Consider the following 13,259-nt stretch of genomic DNA (forward strand, 5'->3'; position numbering starts at 1 on the left):
AGTCGGGTGGCAACAAAAGGAAATGGGAAGCCACTCCATCAACCAACTACAACAACAACACCTTCACCAAAAAGCCCTTCAACAACGACGGCAAGAAGGGTTATGTCAGAAACTTACCTTTGTGCAACAAGTGCCACAAACATCATTACGGCGAATGTAACAAGCTAATTTGTCACCGTTGCCAAGGAGTTGGTCATAGGGCCAACAATTGCACAAGCACCGCCCCCGTTGCTCGAAAGGGGCCCAATCCTCCAAAAACGGTCACTTGTTACGAATGTGGCCAAACGGGCCATTATAAGAACGAATGCCCGAAAAAGAAAGCCAACCCCAACAACCGAGGTCGAGCCTTTAACATCAACACCGAGGAAGCCCGAGATGACAATGAACTAGTCACGGGTACGTTTCTTCTCAACAACTCTTATGTTACTTGCTTATTCGATTCGGGTGCCGATAAATGTTTTGTGTCCAAGACTTTGGCTCCTACCATTTGCACTCCACCACACCCTTTAGATACTACTTATTCCATCGAAGTGGCCGACGGAAAACTCTTAAGTGCCGACACATATTACCGGGGGTGTACTTTGAACATTTTGGGTAAGGACTTTGAAATTGACTTGATACCCATGAAATTAGGGAGTTTTGATGTAATAATCGGTATGAATTGGATGGTCAAAAATAAATCTCACATTCTTTGCGATCTTCACGCAATCCGAATTCCTATCGAGAATGGTGAACCATTGATTGTCTATGGCGACAAAAATTGCACCGGACTCAATCTCGTTTCGTGCCTTAAAGTTCGAAAGCTACTTCGCAAGGGTTGTTTCGCGATTCTTGCTCACGTTAAGAAAGTCGAGGCCGACGAAAAGCGCATCGAAGATGTGCCAATTGTTAGTGACTTTTCCGATGTATTTCCCGACGAATTACCGGGTCTTCCACCTCATCGACCGGTTGAATTTCAAATCGATCTTATTCCAGGAGCCGCACCCGTAGCGCGTGCACCATATAGACTCGCTCCATCTGAATTGCAAGAATTACAAAGTCAAATCCAAGAGTTACTTGACCGTGGTTTCATTCAACCTAGCCATTCACCATGGGGCGCTCCGATTTTGTTCGTCAAGAAGAAAGACGGATCCCTACGAATGTGCATTGATTATCGTGAACTAAACAAATTGACGGTTAAGAACCGATATCCTCTTCCTCGCATTGATGACCTTTTTGATCAACTACAAGGTTCTCGTGTATACTCAAAAATCGATCTCCGTTCGGGTTATCATCAACTAAGGGTTAAGGGGGAAGATGTCTCCAAAACCGCTTTCCGGACTCGTTATGGTAGTTATGAATTCCTTGTCATGCCTTTCGGTCTCACTAACGCACCGGCGGTGTTCATGGATCTCATGAACCGCGTGTGCAAACCTTACCTCGACAAATTCGTTATCGTGTTCATCGATGATATTTTGATCTATTCTAAAAACGAAGAGGAACACAAAGAACATCTCCGACTCGTGCTCGAGCTCTTGAGAAAAGAGCAACTATATGCCAAGTTCTCCAAGTGTGAATTTTGGTTAAAGGAAGTTCAATTTCTTGGTCATGTTGTAAGTGATCAAGGCATTAAAGTCGATCCCGCAAAAATCGAAGCCATTAGTAAATGGGAGACTCCTACTACTCCTACTCAAATTCGACAATTCTTGGGTCTCGCAGGATACTATCGTAAATTCATCAAGGATTTCTCCCTAATCGCTCGTCCTTTAACCGCGTTAACTCACAAGGAACGAAAATTCGTTTGGACATCCGAACAAGAAACCGCTTTTCAAATCTTGAAAACTAAGCTAACCACCGCTCCTATCTTGTCACTTCCCGAAGGCAATGATGATTTTGTTGTATATTGTGATGCCTCGAAAAACGGTTATGGATGCGTATTAATGCAACGAAAGAAAGTCATTGCTTATGCCTCTCGACAACTCAAAGTTCACGAACGAAACTACACGACACATGATCTTGAACTCGGTGCCGTCATCTTTGCACTTAAGCTATGGAGACATCATCTTCTTGGTACCAAGAGTACTATCTTTACCGATCACAAAAGTCTCCAACATATCTTCGATCAAAAGCAACTAAACATGAGACAACGAAGGTGGATTGAGACCTTGAACGATTATAATTGCGAGCTTCGTTACCATCCCGGGAAGGCAAACGTAGTAGCCGATGCCTTAAGTCGAAAAGAAAGAGCGGTGCCTCTTCGTGTCCGAGCTTTAAACATCACCATTCACACCAACCTTAATAGCCAAATTCGGGTAGCCCAAGATGAGGCTCTCAAGGATGAAAACCTTTCACACGAGCTCTTGAACATTCTCGTCTCTCGATTCGAAATTAGGGAGACCGGACTCCGATATTACGCCGGAAGGATTTGGGTGCCTAGTTATGGGGACCTACGAAGCCTTATTTTAGATGAAGCCCATAAGTCACGATACTCGATTCACCCCGGTGCCAATAAGATGTACCACGACCTTAAACAACTATATTGGTGGCCGAACATCAAAAGGGACGTAGCTACTTATGTTTCCAAGTGTTTGACATGTTCCAAAGTCAAAGCCGAACACCAAAGAGCGTCCGGACTACTTCAACAACCCGAGATCCCGCAATGGAAGTGGGAAAGGATAACGATGGATTTTATCACCAAGCTACCAAAAACGACGGGCGGTTATGATACCATTTGGGTTATTGTTGACCGTCTCACCAAATCCGCACACTTCCTTGCCATGAAAGAAACGGACAAAATGGAGAAACTTGCACAACTTTACATTAAGGAGATCGTAGCCCGAAACGGTGTACCTTTATCGATTATCTCCGACCGAGATGGCCGTTTCGTTTCTAGATTTTGGCGTACATTGCAAGAAGCGTTGGGAACGCGTTTAGACATGAGCACCGCATATCATCCTCAAACCGATGGACAAAGCGAACGTACAATTCAAACCTTAGAGGACATGTTACGAGCTTGCGTGGTTGATTTCGGAAAAGCTTGGGACAAGCACTTACCTCTCGCCGAGTTCTCTTATAACAATAGTTATCACGCGAGTATTAAAGCCGCACCTTTTGAAGCGCTATATGGCCGCAAATGTCGTTCACCTCTTTGTTGGGCCGAGGTAGGCGACGTGCAAATCACCGGACCCGAACTCATTCACGAAACCACCGAGAAAATCATTCAAATCCGAGATAGGCTTAGGACGGCCCGAAGTCGTCAAAAGAGCTATACCGACAAACGACGCAACGATCTTGAATTTCAATTCGGTGACCGAGTAATGTTAAAAGTCGCACCTTGGAAGGGTGTAATCCGTTTTGGGAAACGCGGGAAGCTAAATCCGCGGTATATTGGCCCTTTCGAAATCTTGGAGCGTATTGGAACCGTTGCTTATCGTTTAGATCTTCCGCCTCAATTGAGCTCCGTTCATCCTACTTTCCATGTGTCCAACTTGAAAAAGTGTCTTGCCGAACCCGATATCGTCATTCCTCTCGAGGAGCTTACCATTGATGACAAACTTCATTTCATGGAGGAACCGGTTGAAATTGTGGACTACGTCGAGAAGGAATTAAAACAAAGCCGGATCCCGATTGTTAAAGTCCGATGGAACGCCAAAAGAGGACCCGAGTTTACTTGGGAAAGAGAAGATCAAATGCGGAAGAAACACCCTCATCTATTCCCAGTTCCGGAAAAGTCAGATTCCGAGGAAGAAACAACGACTACTACGCCTACCTAAATTTCGGGACGAAATTTCTTTTAAGGAGTAGGTAATGTAACATCCCGCCTTTTTTCCGTTTTCTTTTCCGTTATACTAATTTAAACTCCGTTATATGTTTATAACATCTCCCGTTAATACGCGTTTTGAAATATTCCGTTTAGGTATTTTCCGCACCCGACTACAAACTCGAGGGACTAAAATTGACACGGGGCAAACTAGTTGACTAGGTCACCTAGTCCACCCCAATCACCACCATTCAACCATCTCTCTCTCTCTCTCTTTCTCTCTAGCAAGAACACACCCAATTTCCAAATTCATTCAATCATCATCTAAATTCGATCCAGGAGGCTTACAACAAAATAAATTACATATTCGTGATCCTCTCTTCATCCTCTTCATTTTGGTACCAACTTCATCTTATTTGGGTAACATTTCTAAAACACTAGTTTTCTTTAAATTTGTGTTCTTGACTTAAAAGTATGTTAATTAGTGTCTATGGCTCATTGTGATGTCGTGTATGTAATTTGTATGCTCGATTTGTTGTTTTTGGTGTAACTAGATCATTATGAAAATTACTTGCTAAATCCTTGATTTTGGATGATCAAATGTTATTAGATTGTTAATGTGCATGTTTTAAAAGTGTTACTAGTATCATTAGCTTCATTTGGATGTAAAGATTGATCTAAGAAACCTCTTAAACTTGATTATGAAATTTGGTGATTTTTGGTTAGGGTTTCATGAACTAGGAATGGATTTTTGATGCATTAAATGACATGAAATGTTAATTGTAAGTGTTAGGTTGTGTTGTATGCTTAATTACCTTCGAAACGGCATATTGTTCATGTAATTTGGCTATCGAATCATTAAATGGCGTTTATGACTTGTATGCATTGAATGAGGAGCATTGATTGCGGTTTTTGGTTGTTGTAAATGAAAGTTTGAATGATAAAAAGTGCATAGTTGCGTTCCTTGTCAAAATACCTTTCCGGTGATATAAAATGCATGCCTTGAATGTTTGCGGTTTGTAAATTGTGTTGGGTTGAGTTTTGATTCGTGCACTTAGGAGTTTCAGCAACCAGGGCCTGGAAACACCTCAGGACGCCGTCCAGATACCCAGGACGACGTCCCACTTTTCTAACCTAGACGCCGTCTAGGAATTGGGGACGCCGTCCCACTCTTTTAATCGAGACGCCGTCTAGCCATTTGGGACGCCGTCCCATTGTACTAAAACTGGCTGTTGCGTTGGTCATTTGACATAAAAATGTTTGCTATGCTACGGACCTCCGATTAACATGAAACTTGGCCAACATGCTCATATATGATTATATAACTTAGAAAAATTGTCGGATACCCAACCCGACCCCGTTGACTTTTCCGTTGACTTTGACCCGACCAAGTTGACTTTTAATCAAACTTAACCAAATACTTATACAACCTTTCTAACATGATTATTTACTTGTATCTTGCATGAAACTTGACTAGTTGATTCACATGCTAATATAATCGAGTCGTAACGAGCCATAGGACTAATTGAACATCTTTACCCTTCGTGACTATCGTTATTGATACAACCTATTTGTTTAGGTCAAGACTAGCATTGTTCTTTGCACACGTTACTTGTCGAAGTACTTTTTGGTTCGTGTATACAAGGTGAGATCATAGTCCCACTTTTACTCTTTTAAACTTACTTTTGGGATGAGAAAACATAAACGATTCTTTTGAACTAAGTGAACACAAGAACGGGAAAACAAACATTCTACATACGAGTTTAGAACGAAAATCCTCAATCCGATTATCATTAGTTACATCAGATGGTGTAAGCGAGAACTTATGTTATATGGCCATATGGGTTGACAACCCTCATCTTTGACGGTTCGCTACCGTCTACGGATGAAATATATTTTCGGGAAACAGTGTTGTTCTAGCACTAATTTATGGGGTATTCAACGGACGGAATGTTAAGCTTTGATAATTGGGTTCTCGTGAATATTAACTTTTAGAATGTACTATGACTTTATCAATATTGCAACTCTTGTGGTTCAGCTTGCTTTTACTCATTTACTTATTTAAACCTATGATTTCACCAACGTTTTCGTTGACAGATTCTCTATGTTTTTCTCAGGTCCTTGAACTTAGGTGATATATGCTTCCGCTCATTATTTGATACTTGCATTGGATGTCGAGTATACGTGCATTTCATGGAGCATCTTTTGACTTTACTTTAAACCGTGTCGCCTAGATTTCATTCGTATTATAACGTTGTAACTTAACTATTGGTTGAACAATTCTTGTAAACTTTGAAACAATCTTTATTTTGAAATGAAGGCGACATATTTTGGTCAAAAGTTATCTAAAAGACTTATAATCAGGTAATGGGACCCACGTAGCCGACGCCGTCACTTGACGATTTGTCGGGGTCGCTACATTGCCCTCATTTCTTCACAACTTTTTCCCCAGTTTTCACTCAACATTAGTTTCATAAAAGACGTTAAAATGTTTCACCACAAATCGCGGTCTGTTAGTTATATTAGGTGCCAAACAACGTATATCCAAATATTACCGCCGCAACGCGCGGTCAGTATTTTTTCTATTTATATACTAAAATTTTTGTATTAATGAAGGGTCATTACCAATCGAAACGACATTCTACTATATTTGGATCTTAATACAACTTAAGTACGAGTATTATTGGATTATTTAAATAATTAATGAATAATATAAATATCATGCATAGGATACAGATGCAAAATACATTTTTTTTTTTTTACAAAAACGAAAACTTTATAACCAAATCTTTTTTCTCGGAAAGAATAAAAAAAGAACAAGATACAAATAAAAAACGCAGTGGGGCTCGAAAGTAGAAAACTAAGCCTAACGAAACTAATCGAACACAATCTAACTAAAATCGATCCCAGACACGAACCAAACAAACATAGAAAACTTTTAAACTAAATACATGGATGAAACCAAAAAGAAACGAATCAACTAACTATGCTAACAAACTCCATACTAATGAAACAGAACGGAAACTCCACTAACCGAGTGCATTATCCTCAAGTCTATTTTCGGGGCATGCCACCAAGACCTCAACACCGTCATTGTTGATGTCAATGTCATTTCTCACACTAGCCTTGAAAGTTAAAGACGAACCGTTTCCGGTCCCGTCACCAATGGTAGTCCCCTCACTATTTCTTTTCAGTCCGAACTTCTGCGATTTCATCGTTCGAACTGCGGAGAATATTAGACGGATTGGATTAGGCTCAAGTCCTATTGTGAGTTTGAGTCCGTTAGAACTTTTAGGGTTTATATGTTTATTTCTATCCCTATATGTATCGTACTATAATAAAGTTATATCTATAAGTTTTATTGTTTAACACATATTTTAGGGTTTATATTTTTCTTTGTGTCTATATATATATATATATATATATATAGACACACATTATAATAAAGTTGTATTTGGGAGCTTTCATTTATCACAAAATAGTTTAGAGTATTAAAGAACTCGAACTTATATGTTTATCACAAATTAGTTTAGACTATTAAAGAACTCGAACTTATATGTATGATATATGTTGTTGAAGTAAAGGGATCTATAGTTACAACACTAGTTTTATCTACTGTAAATAGGCCCCATAGTTTAGTGCAACGAATCATGGCATATGCTCTTAGACTTTAAGTCGCACAAATTCAAAAAATTGCTTCATCAATTAAATAATACTTATAGAAACATTATATAACGAGACCTTGACAACAATTATCTACACAAATAACTTCTACAAACCATCCTTCTCTTCTTTACAAAATGCAATCTAAGCAACAACTTTCAACTTTTTTTCTATTCATAATCTTCTCATTGCTCATTTTAGGATGTTTTTCTTCACCAAGAAAAACCATACGTTCTAGAAAACCTTGTAAGGAAATGGTACTTTACTTCCACGACATTATTTACAACGGTCACAACGAGAAAAATGCAACTTCAGTCATTGTTGGTGCACCGGCTTGGGGCAATCATACGATATTGGCGAATAAGAACCATTTTGGGAACGTGGTTGTATTCGATGATCCCATAACCTTAGACAACAATTTGCATTCACAGGTCGTGGGGCGTGCTCAAGGATTTTATATTTATGACAAACAAGACATCTTTACGGCTTGGCTTGGATTCACATTTGTGTTTAACTCAAGTGAGCATGTAGGCACCATTAACTTTGCAGGAGCCGATCCTTTGATGAACAAAACACGAGATATATCGGTTATTGGTGGGACCGGTGATTTTTTCATGTCTCGAGGCGTGGCTACATTGATGACGGACGCGTTTGAAGGAGAGGTTTACTTTAGGCTTCGTGTTGATATTAAGTTCTATGAATGTTGGTGATCAAGAAGCTTTCTTGATATTTTGTTTTTGTTAATGCAGCTTCGTTATCTTGTCTGTTTGTTTCGCTAATGATTCTGTAATTCTTAATAAGGAGTAAAAACATGCCATTTTCGAATCATCTAATGTGTTTTTCTATCAAGAACTATTCGTTTGTTATGAGTTAAGTTTATTCTACGCATAACTAGAGTTTGCTTTTTGTTTGTTTGTCTTGTTGAACTAAAGATAGTTTGTTATGAGTTTGTTTGTTTATTCGTTGAGTTGTTTTTTTTTTTTTTTAAACTAAAAATAACGCGAACTCGTATAAAAACGAAAACGTTTTTCAAAAGACAATGTTCTCAACCAAAAGATACAACGAGTGATCGAAGAGGCTCGAACCTAGAGAGCGAGAGCAATTTATAACTATCTAACGCCGAGCCTCGACTATGCCAAAAGTAAACGTGAAACGAACAAAACAAAGACCAAAAACGCTAACAACGAAACCAATAAGACATAACCATACTGCAACTAAATAAATCGAAACGCAACGACCAACTAACACTCTATATAACCGACTTCTTTATTTTACCGTTGACAGGGTCTATCATTCCCGTTCCTGTTAACAATCTTGTAGATTAATACAGTTGATGAAGCGTCCCAACCAAGATAGCCGAAGAACGCTCGATAATATCACGATCCACAAGGTCTTGAAAAAAATCTTTCTCAACTGGTTTACGCCCCAGGTTCAAAGCACTCGGTTTCATGTCCGCACACGACGAACAACCTGCATCGTCCCTGACAAGTTCACCATCAAACAACTTTTGAATCGCATCACCGAAGTCGATATCGTTGATGTTATCAATGAAAGAGTCCGATAAGATCTTTTCCTTATTCGTTTTTCTAAATAAACCCTTGGAATCGATGTCTTCTTGTGGTTTTTTAACTTTGCTATTTAAAAAGTACCAAGCTCGACAAAACCCTTCACACGACGAATCGATCCAATCGGAATCTCGTACATCCCCGAACAAATTCCACCGGTTTATAACCATCTTCATCTCCACTCCTACCTAAATTTCGATTGTCTTTAACAGAAATCTTCTTATCCTGATGCTTCTTAAGCAATTTATCTCTAATAATCTCAAACTTAGTATGAAGATTTGACCACGAAAGCACCTTGATCACATGTCAATCTATCATCCTCGAGCAGAATCAAAAAACGGACTGGACTGAGCCCGACTGCAGAGAACTGGGCCGCATCCACCGACCCAGTTATTAGTTTTATATAATTCATTAATTATTACTCCGTATTAGTTTTATTTATTACAATAAAGTATAATGCAAGTTTTTATCATCAAAATATTTAAATGAGTTGTCGTTTAGACCATCTTTAACAATGATGAGCGTGTTGACGTGTTGCTGGGCAAAGGTGGAGTGTTTGATGGGCATGCTGTAAACTGGTAAATAATAAGTGGCGTGTTGAGTGGTGTGTTGTTGGGTAGGGGTGAGGTATTTTTTATTTGTTTTTCATTTTTTCTTGAATTTTAGTTTTTATTTTATTTAATTATTTATATTATTATTTTGTAATAATAATAACAAATTAATTTTTAAAAAAAATACACACGGGAATTATTAAAATTAATAATACGATTACATTAATAAAATACTTATTAAAAGTCCTAAAAACATAAAATTACTACTTATTAAAAATCCTAAAAACATAAAATTACAATAGATTAAAAATCATAAAAAACATTCTAAATTTATCATTCAATCGACGCTCCCGATTTGGGACTACTTCTAGAATCGAAAGAGACCAGATTAACTGTTCACATGCTTAAATCTACAACATACAACTGAATTCGATTACGGTCTTCCCTGGCGTATTTCTTAAGCTTCTTTCAAATGTTATTATGCAAGCGCAATATTTCCGACCTTTCTTCGTCTAGATACAAAATAGTCGACCATGGGACACATATTTCATTCCTGAGTAATTTTTCCAACTCTGAAATCAAATTCGTTAAGGTAGAAGTCGTTAAATAACATTTTTGTTCCGCCAACGTATGACTTCATGTTGGTCGATAGGTTATCTTCGAAATGAACGTCGAAATTAGCTGACATCGGTGCCATTGAAATGAAGTTGAAATGTATGAGTATGTGTATAGTTGGAGAGTTTGGATACTATCATTAGTATGTACATGTATATATGTAGTCTCAAATAAAATATCTATCCATTGCAATACGGCAAAACTATCCTTTTGATTTCAAATATATACGGCAACACGCTTGACTTCCCGTGCATTCATCCAGCACGCCGTGTACATCGACCCACCAACGCGCCTTGCCACATCAGCTTTCTCTCTCACCTTCCTCACCACTTCCTCCCATAACAATCTCATAACACACCACTACCAACCATGACATACTCTCTCCTCATTACATATCCCCAAAAATTAATTAAATAAATAAAGTTACAAGTGAAAAAGCTATTAATACATATCATTATTGCACAACTGAAAAAGTTGTCGCCCTGGAAAATGTTTGGTGAAGAAATTTTCCAGCACGGAGCTACTTATGCTATTGAAGCATACCCATAGCACATACAATGCCAATAGAGCCCTCCATAGCATGGCTGAAGCATACTTCATAGCATGACCATTGGGAGTGGTCTTATAATTACCGAATCTTATACCCTATATGTTGGTACGTGTTTGACCAGTAATTAGGGGATTGTGTAAGGCTATGTACGTGTGTGTATGTGCGTATATATATATATATATATATATATATATATATATATATATATATATATATATATATATATATATATATATATATATATATATATATATACGTGTGTGTACGTGTGTGTACGTGTGTGTACATGTGTGTAGTGGTAGGATCAAGGGGAAGTAACCAATCGGGGGGAAGCAAAATTTTTTTTTTCTTCGTTTTTTAAAATAACTTTGTTCACAAACATTATAGATTGGATGAAAATATGAATATTTAATAAAGACACTTTGTGATAAATGTTTTTATTTTGGCGGGAAAACGCTCGAAGAAGTAATATATAATAATTATCGTGTTTTTCGAGTGTATGTTGAGGTTTTAAATATTAGGGTTTAGATATTAGGGTTTATAGGGTTTAGAAATTTAGGGTTTAGGGTTTAGATTTAGGGTTTAGATTTAGGATTTAGATTGAGTTTTTAACACGAACGGTCTAGAGTTTAGGGTTTAGAGTTTAGGGTTTAGGGTTTGGGGTTTTGGGTTTAGATTTTGTTGATATGATACACACACGGCCTCTGCCATCTGTTGAGGATTTTAATATCTTGTTGAAGATAGGACTCACGAGGCCGAAAGATTTTTCAAAAAGATGTTCATCATGAACAACAACAACAACGATGAATTAGCAGATGAACTACTACTTTGTGAGCCGAATATTGTGACCTACAACACTATGCTTAAAAGGCTTTGTAAGGTTGGGGATAACTTCACTGCCATTGCTATGCTTAGAATAATGGACGGAAAAGGTGGTTGTTGTAAACCCGATGTAGTTTCATACAATACCTGATGTTATGCGAGGCGTATATGAAATAGCTTATATTTTACTAGGAAATACTATTAAATATGATACAATTTTACACAAGATATTTATTTATTTATAGAATAGATATACCTAAACCTTGCTACAACACTTATAGGCAGTGTACCTAATCGTACAGTAGTGTAGTTTTTAGTAAGTCCGGTTCGTTCCACAGGGAAATCTTTTAAACAAAGCTTAACGCTATATTAGTTTAAATTATAAAAATACAAATATATATATAAGTAATATTATTATTATAAAAAGGGGTTTTTACCGTTTAATGACCGGTTTGTCAATTTTTAAAACTTTAGTCACAGTTAAAACCTAATGTAAAATATTAAATAAATAAAAGACTTAATTCAAAGCGTAAAGTAAATAACGATAATGAAATTGCGATAAATAAAAGTGCGAGAAAATAAAATTGCGATAATTAAAAAGTACGATAATTAAAAGTGCAATTAAATACAATGACAATAAAAGTGCGATAACTAGAAGTGCAATTAAATATGAAATAAAGGAATTATGCTTATTTAAACTTCCGTAATCATGATGTTTGACGTGTTGATTTTAGTTTATTCCCATGGGTTAATTGTTCTTTGTCCTGGATTATTTAATATGTCCGTCTGGTTTTTGTCCACAACAGTCCATCAGTCATAAATATAAAGTTCGAGTGTCCTCGTCAAATTATCCTTATATCCGAAGTTAAATATTCCAACTAATTGGGGACTTAAACTGTAACAAGGTCTTAATACTTTGTTTAATAATTACACCAGGATATCGACTGTGTGTAACCCAAGGTTTTAATACTTTGTTAACAATTATGCCAAGTATCCTTGTACATAATTGCACCCTTGTTTTAATAAGTCTATTAACTATTAATCCATTCCCGTGTCCGGTTAAATGAACTATTATTCGTACATATAAATATCTCGCCCATCGTGTCCGATCGAGTGTATGTGGTTATTTATAGGTACGTCCAATTGTAAATCTTTATATTAAAATTAACAAACTATCATTTAGTTAAACAAATATAAAACCCATTAATAGCCCATAGTCTAATTTCCACAAGTGTCGTTCTTTTGTCCAAACCCAATTATGGTACAAAGCCCAATTACCCAAATTTAAATAATTAGCCCAACATCATGATTACTTCGTTTTAAAGAAGCATAATAATAACTTAGCTACGAGACATTAAATTAAAAAGGTTGAACATAACTTACAATGATTAAAAAATAGCGTAGCGTTACACGGACAGAATTTTGACTTACACCCTTACAACATTCGCTAACATACCCTTATTATTAGAAATTAAAATTAAAATTAAAATTAAAATTAAAATATAATATATATATATATATATATATATATATATATATATATATATATATATATATATATATATATAATATATATCTTACGTATGAATGAAGAAGAAAAAGATGTAAATAATCCGTCGAATTGCATGGCCTTTTATAGGAAGATTACTGTTTTTGTGTGCTCCGCGAGTGCGGTGGGTTTTGCCTTTATAAGCTCCGCGAGTGCGGAGCTGTGAAATCCAGCTCACACAAGTTTGGCTCCTAGCTTGCCGACG

The 13,259-nt window shown here is 37.1% G+C and overlaps 1 protein-coding gene across 1 annotated transcript; it reads left to right on the plus strand.

Annotated features, from left to right (window-relative positions):
* Nucleotides 1-7,539: 7,539 nt before the first annotated feature.
* On the plus strand, nucleotides 7,540-8,112 carry LOC139858471 (dirigent protein-like). Its single transcript, XM_071847321.1, has one exon. The coding sequence runs from the start codon at nucleotides 7,540-7,542 to the stop codon at nucleotides 8,110-8,112; it is 573 nt and encodes a 190-aa protein (XP_071703422.1).
* The last annotated feature ends 5,147 nt before the right edge of the window (nucleotides 8,113-13,259 follow it).

This window comes from Rutidosis leptorrhynchoides, chromosome 7 (genome assembly GCF_046630445.1).
Source record: "Rutidosis leptorrhynchoides isolate AG116_Rl617_1_P2 chromosome 7, CSIRO_AGI_Rlap_v1, whole genome shotgun sequence".
In the NCBI taxonomy this organism is placed as follows: Eukaryota; Viridiplantae; Streptophyta; class Magnoliopsida; order Asterales; family Asteraceae; genus Rutidosis; species Rutidosis leptorrhynchoides.